General features: G+C 46.3%; 3 protein-coding genes across 17 annotated transcripts in view; 2 read left to right on the top strand and 1 right to left on the bottom strand.

Annotated features, from left to right (window-relative positions):
- Window positions 1-2,743, top strand: part of rapgef1b (Rap guanine nucleotide exchange factor (GEF) 1b) — a 69,012-nt gene extending 66,269 nt beyond the window's left edge. For all 14 annotated transcript variants that reach the window (XM_078794026.1, XM_058050072.2, XM_058050062.2 and 11 more), the window contains 6 exons: window positions 396-490; window positions 570-648; window positions 720-821; window positions 898-995; window positions 1,074-1,202; window positions 1,704-2,743. In XM_078794026.1, the coding sequence (XP_078650152.1) occupies window positions 396-490; window positions 570-648; window positions 720-821; window positions 898-995; window positions 1,074-1,202; window positions 1,704-1,854 (654 nt within the window). In that variant the 3' untranslated portion in view covers window positions 1,855-2,743. The remainder of the gene's footprint in view (window positions 1-395; window positions 491-569; window positions 649-719; window positions 822-897; window positions 996-1,073; window positions 1,203-1,703) is intronic.
- uck1 (uridine-cytidine kinase 1) lies at window positions 2,732-4,667 on the bottom strand. 2 transcript variants are annotated; one of them, XM_058050245.2, is made up of 7 exons: window positions 4,474-4,667; window positions 3,969-4,128; window positions 3,791-3,887; window positions 3,585-3,727; window positions 3,415-3,509; window positions 3,293-3,341; window positions 2,732-3,223 (listed from the first exon to the last, which is right to left on the bottom strand). In XM_058050245.2, the coding sequence occupies exons 1-7, from the start codon at window positions 4,561-4,563 to the stop codon at window positions 3,030-3,032; spliced, it is 828 nt and encodes a 275-aa protein (XP_057906228.2). In that variant the 5' UTR covers window positions 4,564-4,667; the 3' UTR covers window positions 2,732-3,029. The 2 variants fall into 2 exon arrangements, with proteins under 2 accessions (XP_057906228.2, XP_057906238.2); XM_058050255.2 differs by lacking the exon at window positions 4,474-4,667 and adding an exon at window positions 4,191-4,414.
- Window positions 4,668-6,356: 1,689 nt separating this feature from the next.
- Window positions 6,357-13,625, top strand: lrrc8aa (leucine rich repeat containing 8 VRAC subunit Aa). Its single transcript, XM_058050149.2, has 4 exons — window positions 6,357-6,522; window positions 8,190-10,299; window positions 11,406-11,719; window positions 12,682-13,625. Exons 2-3 carry the CDS (start codon window positions 8,200-8,202, stop codon window positions 11,688-11,690), a joined length of 2,385 nt encoding a protein of 794 aa, XP_057906132.2. The 5' UTR covers window positions 6,357-6,522; window positions 8,190-8,199; the 3' UTR covers window positions 11,691-11,719; window positions 12,682-13,625.
- The last annotated feature ends 79 nt before the right edge of the window (window positions 13,626-13,704 follow it).

The raw sequence follows: 13,704 nt of genomic DNA, 5'->3' as shown, positions 1-13,704 counted from the left end.
CAAATATCGTATTTAGAAGGCTGTAAGCCGCGAAAATATGACATGGTGTCTCTCATCCCGGTCTGGTCTGGAAGGAATGAATGGAGGATGGAAGGAGGGATGCCTGTAGGGAGCAAGGAGGGATGCCTGTAGGGAGCAAGGAGGGATGCCTGTAGGGAGCAAGGAGGGATGACTGCAGGGAGTAAGGAGGGATGACTGCAGGGAGTAAGGAGGGATGACTGCAGGGAGTAAGGAGGGATGACTGCAGGGAGTAAGGAGGGATGACTGCAGGGAGTAAGGAGGGATGACTGCAGGATGGAAGGAGGGATGACTGCAGGATGGAAGGAGGGATGTCTGTAGGGAGGAAGGAGGGATGACTGCAGGGAGTAAGGAGGGATGTTGCCTTGTTTTGTCAGATTCCGGAGGTGTTGCTTTGGGCCAAAGAGCAGAATGAGGAGAAGAGTCCAAACCTGACTCAGTTCACGGAGCACTTTAACAACATGAGCTACTGGTGAGTGGAACCCAGCTCCCGGCTGTTCTGCCACTTCCTGCCTTCCAGCCTTAAACGCCTTGTCGTGTGCTTCCACCAGGGTGCGCTCATTAATCATTCAGCAAGAAAAAGCCCAAGACCGCGAGAAGCTGCTGCTCAAGTTCATCAAGATCATGAAGGTCGGTCCACTGGCGTACTTCAACGTGCGCGGCGTTCATCCCGGCACTCATGCTTTCGTTTGCCGTTGCAGCACTTAAGAAAGTTGAACAACTTCAACTCGTACTTGGCCATTCTGTCCGCGCTTGACTCCGCCCCCATCCGCAGGTTGGAGTGGCAGAAGCAGACGTCAGAGGTGAGATGGCCAGCGCTGGCATCCTAATATTGATATTAATTCTGCCTTACACACTTTTTTCTTTCCCTTCCCCCAGGGACTGGAGGAATATTGCACGTTGATTGACAGCTCGTCGTCCTTCAGAGCGTACAGGGCCGCGTTGGCTGAAGTGGAGCCCCCCTGCATCCCTTACTTGTGAGCGCAGGAATCCCAAGCACTGCTGCTGTTCAGATCCCTCCCAACCGTGACTAACCGCCCGCTTCCTCCCTGCAGGGGTCTCATTTTGCAGGACCTGACCTTCGTTCACTTGGGGAACCCCGACCTCATCGAAGGGAAGGTCAACTTCTCCAAGCGATGGCAACAGTTCAACATTCTCGACAGCATGCGGCGATTCCAGCAAGTGTAGGTCCTTTTTGTTGTTGTTGTGCTAATGGATGCTAACGGATGCGCTGGATGACGGGTGAGTGACAGATTTGACATCAAGCTCTTGGTGGACCTTGTAGTTTCGCTTTGCATTAGTTTGGCTGTGGTGCTTGTAAAGCCAAATGATGGTTTTAGGTTTTAGACTGATAGTAGACTGACCACAAAGTGGATAAATGGCAACAGCTATAGAAGGGCTGTCCAAAGTACAGTCGGGGGCCATTTGCGGCCCGCCGCTGTTTTTTATTGACACATTTAACAGCAAAAATGGAGAAATCAACAGCTATGTTACAGGTCTACATATTTTTACCCAACGATGTACCATGAAGTTGAAATATTAAAGAAAAGAGATGTATTTAAAGCCATATTATAACAAAAAACTAAAATAAAGTTGGATGTTAGCGTATAATCTTTGGTGACAGCAGAGATGGTTTTCTTCCCTAATTGGTCCACCCGGACTCCTTCACTGCTTTGTCATTGCAGACATTACGAGCTGAAGCGCAATGAGGACATCGTCTCCTTCTTCAACGACTTCAGCGACCACCTGGCGGAGGAGGCGTTGTGGGAGCTGTCACTGAAGATCAAACCCCGGAACATCGCCCGCCGCAAGACGGACCGGGAGGAGAAGACTTAGGGATTCTGTGCCCCTTGCGGCCCCCGCCCCAAACCTCACGGGGCTGCAAAAGACTTGACCTCCAACTGTGCTTCAATGACACAAACTTCACTTTACCGCAGAGCCAGAGAAAGAGCAACGCAGGACGCTAACGGGAGACTCGCTTCAGGCGAGCGCGAGCGAGGTTTACAAAGAGCTCGGCAGGGCTGGGAGACTATTTTTTGGGAGCGCCGTGGTTGTGACGGATTCGTGACTTTGCCAGGAAGATGCTGCCTGGTGCCGAGGCTGACAGAGCAGACGGGAACCAGGAAGGAAGAAGTCTGCTTTGTTTTAAAGTGGGGGTGCCGGGTGAAGACTGGGGTGAGTGTGTGGTGACACTGAGGTAAACGGAAAAAAAAAGGTCCATTACTCTTCAAGTTTTTTTATATTATGTGCCATGTATTGGTCATCTTAAACCCTGCCCTCCTCCACTCATGCACGCCCAGCGCCCCCTACTGTGAACTGTTGAGGGGTGTCTCGCGAGAGACCGGAATGAGCGGGTTTGCTGGTGTAAGAATGTGTGGTTCTGAAATGTATTATATACACTGCTCCTTTTGTTCTCAAAAAGGATCTTTATGAGAAGAACTTGGCTTCTCCCAAAGTGCCGTACGTATGTGCACTAAAAACAAAAAAAGCAAAAACCCGGTAAGACTAAAGATGCTGTGATCCGTGTATGTGGTCATCCCCACCATCAAGTGTAGGAGAAGCGATCACAATCAAGTTCATGTGTGAGTGAGAGAAGTCCCTTGCGACTTTTCCTGTTTGTCATTCCAAAGTGTGCCGGCATAAATCATCCTGCTTCCTTTTCTTTGGGAAACCCAACACATCACACTGTGCCCTCAATAAAACCACCAACAGCTGTTTCTATACATTTATTATCATGTTGTGGTGCTAAAAACATTCCTTGAATTGATCCATGGGAGGTTAATAGGTTAAGGCATTTAAATAATCATGACAGTAAAAAAGGCACACTGCATTTATCGTGTCATTTAATATCATTTAAATATATTAATTGGTAAGACAACAAACATTAAAAATAACTTGCAGTGTAAAAGCTTTCTATGATCGGTCATAGTAAAAAAACAGAACAACATGGATGCATGTGAGAACCATACCAGGAACACTCTGCATATGTAACAACTTGACGAGCTAAGACGCTAGTGGGGCCGACTACTCGGCTCCAGCAGGGCCCTCTTCCCTGATGGAATGGCGGTGCCGTTCTGCAGCTCGCACTGCTCCGAGATGGACCGCTTCAAACTCCGCCCCTGGGCGTTGATGGAACCACGCTGCCACTTACACAGGTCGCCATTCAGAATATCCTGGATGTGTTGCACGATGAGGTTGATGGCCACTGTGTGTGGGGGGCGGGGTCCAAAAAGGTCAGGGACAGCTCAGCGGATGTAGACTTCATCAGACTTACCCATGTTGTCAACACCTCTCGGAATGATGACGTCAGCATACTTTTTAGTCTGGACAGAAGAGAAGTAAAAAAACAACTCATGACCACCATGTTAAGTGTTGAGTGAGATCCATCACGCTTACAGGCAAGGAGAACTCCTCAAAGGCCGGCTTGACAAACGTTGTGTACTGAGAGAGGATCTGCTCCAGGTCTCTCCCTCGATTCATGTCTCGCAGAACTGGAGTGGGGGAGTCAACATCCATCAGTTGTTGGGAAAGAAAACGTTGCCCGGATCTGCGTGAGACCGCCATACCTCGGCGAGACAGCCTGACGTCGGAGTCCGTGTCCACGAAGAGCTTCATGTGGAACATGTCACGCACTTTCTGCGAGTAGAAGACGAGGATGCCCTCAAAGAGCACCACGTCTGCCGGGTAAACGGTGATCCTCTCCTCTAGCCTGGACACACAATTGTCATCTGAATGCCATGCTGATTTAACATCAATCACTCTTTCCCCTTACCTGGAATGGGTGACAAAGTCATAGGTTGGCACTTGGACCACCCTCCCCTCCACGATGTCCTTCAGTGTTTTGTACATCAAGTCGTTGTCAAAGGCTTCTGCAAGACGTGAGAATTGCGCACAAGTTTGTATCATCTAGAAAAACAGCTTTTGGTAGCTTTTTAATGCTTTTGCTTTACCTGGGTGGTCAAAGTTGTACTGTCCCTTGAGCGCTTTGGCTTTCTGTTCTGCAGTGAGGACTCTGTAGAAGCAGTCCTGGCTGATGATGGCCACCTTCCTCTGGCGGTGGTCCACTTTGTTCTGGCCCAGCAGCTCCATGATCTTGGCGCACACTGTCGACTGTGACACAAAGAGTTAGGTAAAGCAACTTCATTATGTTGGATCGCAATCGGGTTGTGTACCTAATGAAGTGTCCGCTGTGAGTCACCTGACTCCCCGCATCGAACTCATTCTAGAGGCCGGTTAGCGACATTCGTGTCTAAAAGCTAAAACGGCTATTCGACACGGGCGGGAATAAAAGCAACGACGGCTCGAGTGTATCGTTTTAATAACATCAACATAAATAACGATGAGCAAGTTGGCGGGGAAAATAGTTTTGACAGCTCGGTGAACGCTAGCCTGGCTAATGCTAACATTAAAGGATGCTAACCATTTCCGTGATTGGGAGGAGAATATAAAACTAACTTTGCCACTGGCGGTTCCTCCGCTGACCCCAATGAAGAATGGCCGATGATGCGGCCTATCCGCTTCCTCTCCGGCTGCGAGGGCCTCCATCGCAGTCCAAAACACTGTCAGACAGCAAAGACGACTTGCGCGTCTGCTCGCTTACAGGCTAATGTTTAGCTAACACGGCAGGCCGTGTTCTCGCGAGAACTGTCGCGGCGTGACATTCATTTACCAACACAAATCACTATGGAAATGACATGATTAAATTGGAAAACATTTTAAAATCCGTCAAAGCTCAAACTGTCGTCGTTTGCGCTTCAAAATGTATGACATTGAATTTAAAATATCAATATATCAAAACAGGTACAAACAGCGAAGACTGCTCGCTTTCATGCTCGTGTTCGGCAAACACAGCAGGTTTTTGCTTTCGCGAGAACTGTCGCGATGTGACGTTCACTTACCAACACATAACACTGTGGACATGACATTTTGGTCAGATGTCAAAGATCCTAATTTCTGAGTTTGTGACATAAAAATATTTAAATAAAATGTACCGTGCGCTGGCCACGACCGCCCAGTCTAATGAAACCCAATACAAAATCTGTAATACAAATCATATTTTAACAAACGTGCTAATGTGCAGTATAATCTGTCCTTCCAGGATTTTGCGAGCTGTTTTGTGATTGTTGCTGCTTCAAATGCCTGATTTCATGTCAGCTCTTTCCAAAAAGTTGCAGGATTTTTTATTACATTGCATCAGCTCGTCATTTATCACCCAACTAAAAATTATTTACAAAATGTGTGGGGAAGTTGTGTGGATTAGACAAAATTGCGAGGCCGATAGCAAAATCTTAGCAGTTAATGGACCACAAAACATGACCATCTTTCATACAGTTACATTATGTATCTTTACATTCTGCATCTTTGTGTGCTAGTTCCCCATCACGACCACTCTGTAGTTCTGTAGTTCCACTCTGTAGAACAACTTCCAGAGCATCTCCTCCTTCCAGCCTCTTCACTGCTTCTCCTTTGGAAGCAAGGATCTCCTCAATGTTCCTGCAACAGCGTCAACATGCCACCGTTAGAGGAAATATAGTGTGTTAATGTACAGTCTTATCGTACGTTGATATTTGGGGTGGAACCAAAAACACCCAAATACTTAGAACAAATGTTTGACAATGTCAAAGGATGTTCTGCGTTTAGAGTGTTTGGACAATGATTAATTGAATTAATCATCCAAACTAACCTCTTCCCTTCTAAATCAGAGAACCAACCAAGGTTGTCAGCGATGATGTGGTGGTTCTTGCATCCCGGACATGTCACGATCACAACACCCTTATGATAGGCCTGCTTGGAGATCTTCTGCATGGATCTAGTGCTGCAAACCTGAGTGTTAACAACAGGTGTCAGCATCTACATGCGAACACTTTGTGTAAACGTAAATAACAATACCTTGCATGTGTACACCAGGTGGTACTGTGTCGACTGGATCTGACCAACAGCTTCACTTATTTTACTCTGAGTGGTGCAGAAGCCTTTACAAGTGTAAGTTTTTGCTTCGGGGTGTAGATGACACCATTCCAGGTCGGAATATGTTGGTACAAGAGGACGACGACCGTAATAAAGTCCACACCTTTCAGATGAACGCCACCTTAAAACCCAACAGGAAACCATCTTGGGTCTTGATATTTGCTCTGAAAGTAAACGAGCGATACACCTGGGTAATAGCATGACAGCGACGTGTTTGAGCTCAAGGCTTCGACGTTGCGGTTCAAGTTTGTTGTCGCCGATTCATGACGTCACGACTTGCATTTGCTTTCATTTCCGGTGGGAAAAGTGTCTGGTTCAAATGCTTTTATTGTGACACGGAATAGTAAAAACATGTATTACTTCCGGAAGCTCGGAGCGAGCGGACGAATCAGCGGCAATCACGCAGCGGTTCGGGAGGCGTGTACGGTCCTGGCTGTCAAACTGGGTCCACCGAACCACTGTCCGCCTGTCCTCGGCGCTGAGACATGTGTCTCTCGCGGGTGGAAGAGGTGAGAGACAACGGCGTCCATAAAAACGGTAAGTGTTACCCGGAAGTGACACACTGTTGTTGGCTTGTTGCGAGGCGGGCGCGAGAATTCACCCAGCCCGTCAATCGTTTTTCGTCGCCCCAGCAATTAGCTCGTTTTTTGGAATTAAAATGACACATAAAGTGTTATATTGTGTTAGATTATATATGAATATGAATATTGCATGACTCCCAGTACCCTCTTAGATAAATACAATCTTGTTTAATACATGTAAAGACCACCAAAGAGGAAAGGTTTCTATGTAATTAGGGAACCACCTGAATTAGTTTATGTAAATTAACATACCGGCACCTGCTGAATGTTTTAAAGTGTTATACTGTATTACGAGTGATTTTCCTGTAATATATTATTTCCACGGCATTCCTAAAAGCGCGTTGTCTTAGATGTGCGTGGCGCAAACAATATGACGTCATACGCCCCATCAACCAGTTGAACCTGGTTTACACTGATTTGGAGAAATCTTTATTACATTATTACATTATCAACTTCACACAATGAGCCCTCGTTAGCAGACTCGCCCGGAATGGCATTTAATCATTTGTTATTAAACGAAAATGAAAATATAAATGTATCGCCTTTTGACACATATTTAAAGGGGAAGTATCAGTGTGTGCTTTGACACAAGTAAAAAGGAGAAAACTCGTTTGCGGCACTGCAGTGAGAGGCTTTTACATGAAAAATGACTCGACTTTCTTCCCCTTTTGATGATCAAAACAATGTGAATGGTTACCATGTTGACTTATAAAACATTTTCACAGCCTATCTTATATAGTCATATATTTGTATTAAGGTTGTGCTAGCCAAGTTATGTGGGCGGATCACAGCTTTTGTTTTTAGTCAATGTTAAAGCAATGGAGACCAAAGGTACTATTTTCCGATATATCTGTTCAAACGTCAATAATTGGTAGAGAAGTGAAAGAAGTATTAAATTAAAATTCAAGTCATGCTTTATCAGATAGCCTACCGGTGAAAGTACTTAAAATGTTAGTATAGTTGTTAGCATTCTAACATTGGCATGCTAACAGTGCTGGTATGCTCATGTTAGCAATGCTAGTATAACAATGTCTACCTAAGAAAATGGCGAAAAATACAACAATGGTAGCAATGCAAACATGCTAATGTTACTAGTTTTAGTTTTGTTAGAACTCTCCCAAGTTAACAAAATAAACACATAATTCTGCTGCAATCACAATACATAGACTCCCTTTATTGTCATTGCACAAAAACACAGTAGTGAAATCGCCAACGCAAAAATGCAACAAAAAATGAACCAAAATGTCACGGTTGAAGAGCCAATAAACTTGTATTGTGAGAGGCATAACAGTGCATCGGCTGTGTTATGTTTGGCTCTGGCTGCCACCAACATGCTCGAGTAGGTTTGAATGCTTATGTTTTCTTGTTGGAACCAGAAATGATTGTTATGGATGTAAAATGAGACGTTGGTTTATCGCTGTAATATCGATGGTCTTCTCTTTAAGCACTAAAATTTTGAGGTCTTTGTCTCGGTACGGTCCATTGCCTTTCACCTTTGTGCGGTCCATATGTTTGTTACGTTGTGTACCTCTCTGCAACTTTGGTTTCTGTAGAATGAAGAGAAACCAAAGCAAAGAGTGTTTAGGATTTCTTGGCCACAATCTGACCAGCTAATCCCTCCAGGTAAGCCATCATGATTCCCATCACGGAGCTCCGGTACTTTGCCGACACACAGCCGGCATTCCGCATCCTGAAGCCGTGGTGGGACGTTTTCAACGATTACATTTCCATCGTCATGCTGATGATCGCCGTTTTTGGCGGCACGCTGCAGATCACGCAGGACAAGATGATCTGCCTGCCTTGCAAGAGGGCCGTCAACGACACGTGCGAGGCCTATCCCGGCTCCAGCACGTCAGAGCCCAAAGGCGTCCAGAACGAGCTGGACCGCCACCAGTACAGCTACATCGACGCCGTATGCTACGAGAGCACCCTGCACTGGTTTGCCAAGTACTTCCCCTATTTGGTGCTGCTCCACACGCTCATCTTCCTGGCCTGCAGCAACTTCTGGTTCAAGTTCCCCCGCACCAGTTCCAAACTGGAGCACTTTGTGTCCATCCTTCGAAAGTGCTTCGACTCCCCGTGGACCACCAGGGCTTTGTCTGAGACAGTCGTGGAGGAGAGAGACTCCAAGCCTTTGGGGAAGATGAACGGCGTGACGGAAAAGAAGACTTCGTGCATGAGCGAGGACGTTGAGGCGAGTGTGCCCATGCTCCAGCGGACAAAGTCCAGAATTGAACAAGGGATTGTGGATCGATCGGAAACGGGGGTTTTGGATAAAAAGGAAGGGGAGCAGGCTAAGGCTCTTTTTGAGAAGGTGAAGAAGTTCCGGATCCACGTGGAGGAAGGAGACATCATCCACCGTCTTTATATACGTCAGACCATCATCAAAGTCATCATGTTCCTGGTGATCATTAGCTACGCCGGTTACTTTGTCTTCTTCATCCGCTTCAACGTAATGTGCACGGTGGAGACGGAGAAGCTGACGGGATTCAGCAGCTTCTACTGCGCTCACCCGTTAGCAACGCTCTTTAAAATCTTGGCCTCTTTCTACATCAGCCTGGTGGTGGTCTACGGCGTGATCTCCATGTACACGCTGTGCTGGATGCTCAGACGCTCCCTCAAGCGCTACTCCTTCGAGTCCATCCGCGAGGAGAGCAGCTACAGCGACATCCCCGACCTGAAGAACGACTTTGCCTTCATGCTGCACATGATAGACCAGTACGACCCGCTGTATTCCAAACGCTTCGCCGTGTTCCTTTCGGAGGTGAGCGAGAACAAGCTGAGGCAGCTCAACCTCAACAACGAGTGGACTCTGGAGAAGCTCAGGCAGCACATCTCCAAGAACCCCCAGGAGAAGCTGGAGCTTCACCTGTGCATGCTGAGCGGCGTCCCCGAGACGGTCTTTGACCTGGTGGAGCTGGAGGGGCTCAAGCTGGAGTTCATCCCCGACGTCACCATTCCGCCCATCATCGCCAAGCTCTCCAACCTGCGAGAGCTTTGGCTCTATCACACGCCGGCTAAAATCGAGTCTGCCGCCCTGGCTTTCCTGAGGGAGAAGCTCAAGGCTCTCCACATCAAGTTCACCGACATTAAGGAGATTCCACTGTGGATCTACAGCCTCAAGAACCTCAGTGAGCTCTATCTCACCGGCAACCTGAGCGCAGACAACAACCGCTACATCGTCCTCGATGGACTGCGGGAGCTCAAACGTCTCAAAGTTCTCCGCTTGAAGAGCAACCTGTATAAGCTGCCGCAGGTCGTGACCGACCTGAGTGCGCACCTGCTCAAGCTGTCCATCAACAACGAGGGCACCAAGCTGATGGTGCTCAACAGCCTGAAGAAGATGGTCAACCTGAGTGAGCTGGAGCTGGTGCGCTGCGACCTGGAGCGCATCCCGCACTCCATCTTCAGCCTGCACAACCTGCAGGAAATCAACCTGAAGGACAACAACCTGAAGACCATCGAGGAGATCATCAGCTTCCAGCACCTGCGCCGCCTGGTGTGCCTGAAGCTCTGGTACAACCAGATCGCCTACATCCCCATTCAGATCGGCACCCTCAACAACCTGGAGAGACTGTATCTCAACAGGAACAAGATTGAGAAGCTGCCCAGCCAGCTATTCTTCTGCCACAAGCTGCGTTTCTTGGACCTGAGCCACAACAACCTGACCGTCATCCCGGCCGACGTGGGCTTACTCCAGAACCTGCAGTACTTTGCCGTGACAGCTAACAGAGTAAGTGTTTGATTTTCATTGTGGACGTGTTGTGTGTGTTTACTCGTTTTAAAGGTCAACTCTTGACCCCAGCAGATGCGTCTATTTGGGGTGTGCCGTTTATACGTTGAAGTCACTGGAGAAGGCGGCAATGACAACTAGGGCGCTTCCGTTTCGACCTCATTTATGCTGGCTTTATGTACACAAATACGGTAGATGCACGTGTTTTAAACTATGGAAATGTCACTGCCCTTACACTACTACTACTACTACTACTACTACTACTACAATCCTACTATACGCCTTCAACTGCACCCTCAATATCGCGGGTGATTGCTGTTCCGTGGTTCAATACCATTTTAAAAACCGGTTAAAAGAACTAAATCAACTAACTACAAGGCAGAAGAAGCATCGTGATTGTGGATGTACTATTCTACAATGGCCACTAGGAGTCAGTAATTGCTTGGTGAGGCACGCATCAGAGGAGATTGCCACAATCTGCATTTATTGCAGGTTTAAATGATCTCCACAGGCGCAATGATAATAACATCATAATCATAAAAAATAACACTGGCTGCTTAAACTCCAACATCACTTCCTGTCCGCCCACCACTTAAGTCCCTCAGGGAACAAATTTACTGTGACACACATAAGCAGGCGTTTGATTTATGTATTAAATGGCTTATTTACTGTTATTATGTCTACTATATTGGGTAATACGAGTAATTAAAGCTGCCATTACAATACATTGATGAGATAATAGCCAGCACAGGAAGTACACTGTCCAGAAACAAGGAAGTGCTGTCAGTCTTTATGATTAGTGATTTTTGTCCAATAATGGAAACATAAAGGCGACTGTATGGGTGTTGATTTTCTGTGCAGATGGCCTTAATAATGTTACCAATCTAAAATTCCCCCAAAGATAAAAAATAGTTTTGATGATAAAGGCTCAACGCTGCCTCCACAGTGTCCAGGTGGTACTGCAAGGCTTGATCTGTGTGTATTTCCTCCAGGGAATAAATGAGGCTATTACCGCCACCTTGGTTTGTGTTGAGGTGGACAGACGGTGCTATTGAGGTGGAGGCCACTACTTGCCTCTCTTGAACTTCCTTCCTTGGGCTTCTCAGATAGAGACGCTGCCCATGGAGCTGTTCCAATGCAAGAAGCTGCGCACGCTCCTCCTGGGCAACAACTGCCTGGAGACGATGCCATCGCGGGTGGGCGAGCTCAGCGGGCTGACCCAGCTGGAGCTGCGTGGGAACAACCTGGAGTGTCTCCCGGTGGAGCTGGCGGACTGCCGGCTGCTGGAGAGGAGCGGCCTGGTGGTGGAGGAAAAACTCTTCAACACGCTGCCGCCCGAGGTGAAGGAGCAGCTCCTGGGGGGAGACAAGGAAAGCGTGAAGATTTCCTAACAAGATGAGCGCTGCCGCTGTCTGTATAGGTAAGTGGAGACCATGCGCTTTCTTCATCAGCACCACTGATGGATGCCAGACACGCAAAAACAGGGGCGTCCGACGCCTACGCCACATTCTACAAATATCATTTCAAAAGAAGATTGGAGCAGAAATGAAAAGGGTCAAAATATTACTAGAAAAAAGTTGTCATGAACAAGAAAAAGTTGTAAAAAGAATTTTACGATAACATTATAACATGAAGACTGACATATCACATCATTTTAGTTGCATAAAGTTGAAATATTAAAGAGAAGACATTTTTCTGGTGTTACAAAACATCTAATAAAGTTGCTTTTTTTGGAAAATTAGGTTGCGGAATAAAGTCAAAATTTTAAGAGGGAAAAAAACATGTCACAATGTTATGATCATAACGTCGTCATATTATGAGGAAAAATACTATCATTGTCATAGCACTTTAAAGTTTACTATTTTTGTTTTTGTTAAAAGTCGTAATATGGCAGAACCAAATAACCTAATTCTTGGAAAATTTGGCTCAATAATATTAGAATATGGGCTTAAAGTCACAGTGTTCCAAAAAGCTAATTTACAAAGATTATTGTAAAAGGAAGTTGGAATATTTTTTTCTCCGCTTGGAGAGTGGAGTTTGCATGTTCTCCACGTGCATGCGTGGGTTTTCTCCGGGTACTCCGGTTTCCTCCCACATTCCAAAAACATGCTAGGTTAATTGGCCACTCCAAATTGTCCATAGGAATGAATGTGAGTGGGAATGGTTGTTTGTCTATATGTGCCCTGGGATTGGCCACCAGTCCAGGGTGTACCCCACCTCTCGCCCAAAATCAGCTGGGATAGGCTCCAGCATACCTGTGACCATAGTGAGGCTAAATGTTTTTCTGGAAATACATATGACTTCTTAGCATCTCTACATGTGTTGCTATACCCAATTTAAAAGTGTATTTAAAATGCATTTCATTTTTTTTTCATTTTTCAGTATGCGACCTTGGCTGGAAGGTCTGGACACCCCTGTGCAAAAGGAATATCAGCTACAACTGACTCACTTTCACTGGCGTGCCACCCGGGCTCATTGCCAAGCCCACTGCTTTGTGTCTTTTAATACATATTTTTTGTGTGCATGAAACACCTCACTGCTGTGATGTCAGTGGGCTGAAAGACGGATCTCTGTAAAAGCTGTGGGTTTGATGAACGCTCCATACAAATGAGATGTTTACATGTTAGCACTAGCGCCACATTGAACACATTGCTGCAGCGCTCGGTTCAACTTTGCCACAGCAAAAAAAAGCAGTAGCAGAGCGAAGAGGGAAGCGACTATAAGATAAGTGATTGCCTTTGCAGCCTTGTCAGGCGGAGCATGCTGCTAACATGGCCTTAACTTTACTACTGAGTATTGTTAGCTGCACAGACATCGTGTTGCTACGGGCTGCGTGATTGTCACCAGTCTTGATGTTTACTATTTTATGATGTGCAAACATTTCCTAGGTAAGAGTACACAGTGGTGTTTTTGTGCAACTTGTGCTCATTGAAAATGACATTGCATATACTATGTTCAATGCAGTCAATTGTAAAAAGAAGTGAACCACAGCCCAAACATTTAATTTGACCTTCATGGCGTTTGAATGTGGAGGTTTCACTACTCCTCCTGCGGCTCGTCGGCCCTGACAGAAACATGCGAAGGTCTGAGCTCACGGCCGCTAACAGGAAGCGAACGACTCGTTAAAACAGCAGAGTGTGCAAAAGTGCCAAAGTGCCGCCACCGCTTCGACTTTACAAGCTTCACCCCTCAGTGCAGGGAAGCCATACTGAATCTTTATGGAATGTACAGGCTTAAAGAATGAATGCCAAGTTGACTGAACTTTCATCTCTTTACGTCCTTATTGCACTTTTGTACCGTCGTGATAATAAAACTGAAGACACACATTCCTGTCTTTTCATGAGGTGGCTGCTAGTGGACCCAAATATTCAAATATTGAATATGAAATTTATGTTTCTTTAAAAA

Source organism: Doryrhamphus excisus, linkage group LG10 (assembly GCF_037039965.1).
Source record: "Doryrhamphus excisus strain RoL-2023G ecotype Guam linkage group LG10, RoL_Dexc_Guam_v1.1, whole genome shotgun sequence".
In the NCBI taxonomy this organism is placed as follows: domain Eukaryota; kingdom Metazoa; phylum Chordata; class Actinopteri; order Syngnathiformes; family Syngnathidae; genus Doryrhamphus; species Doryrhamphus excisus.
Note: the sequence above shows the minus strand (reverse complement) of the source record. Positions and strands in the feature narration are given on the sequence as shown.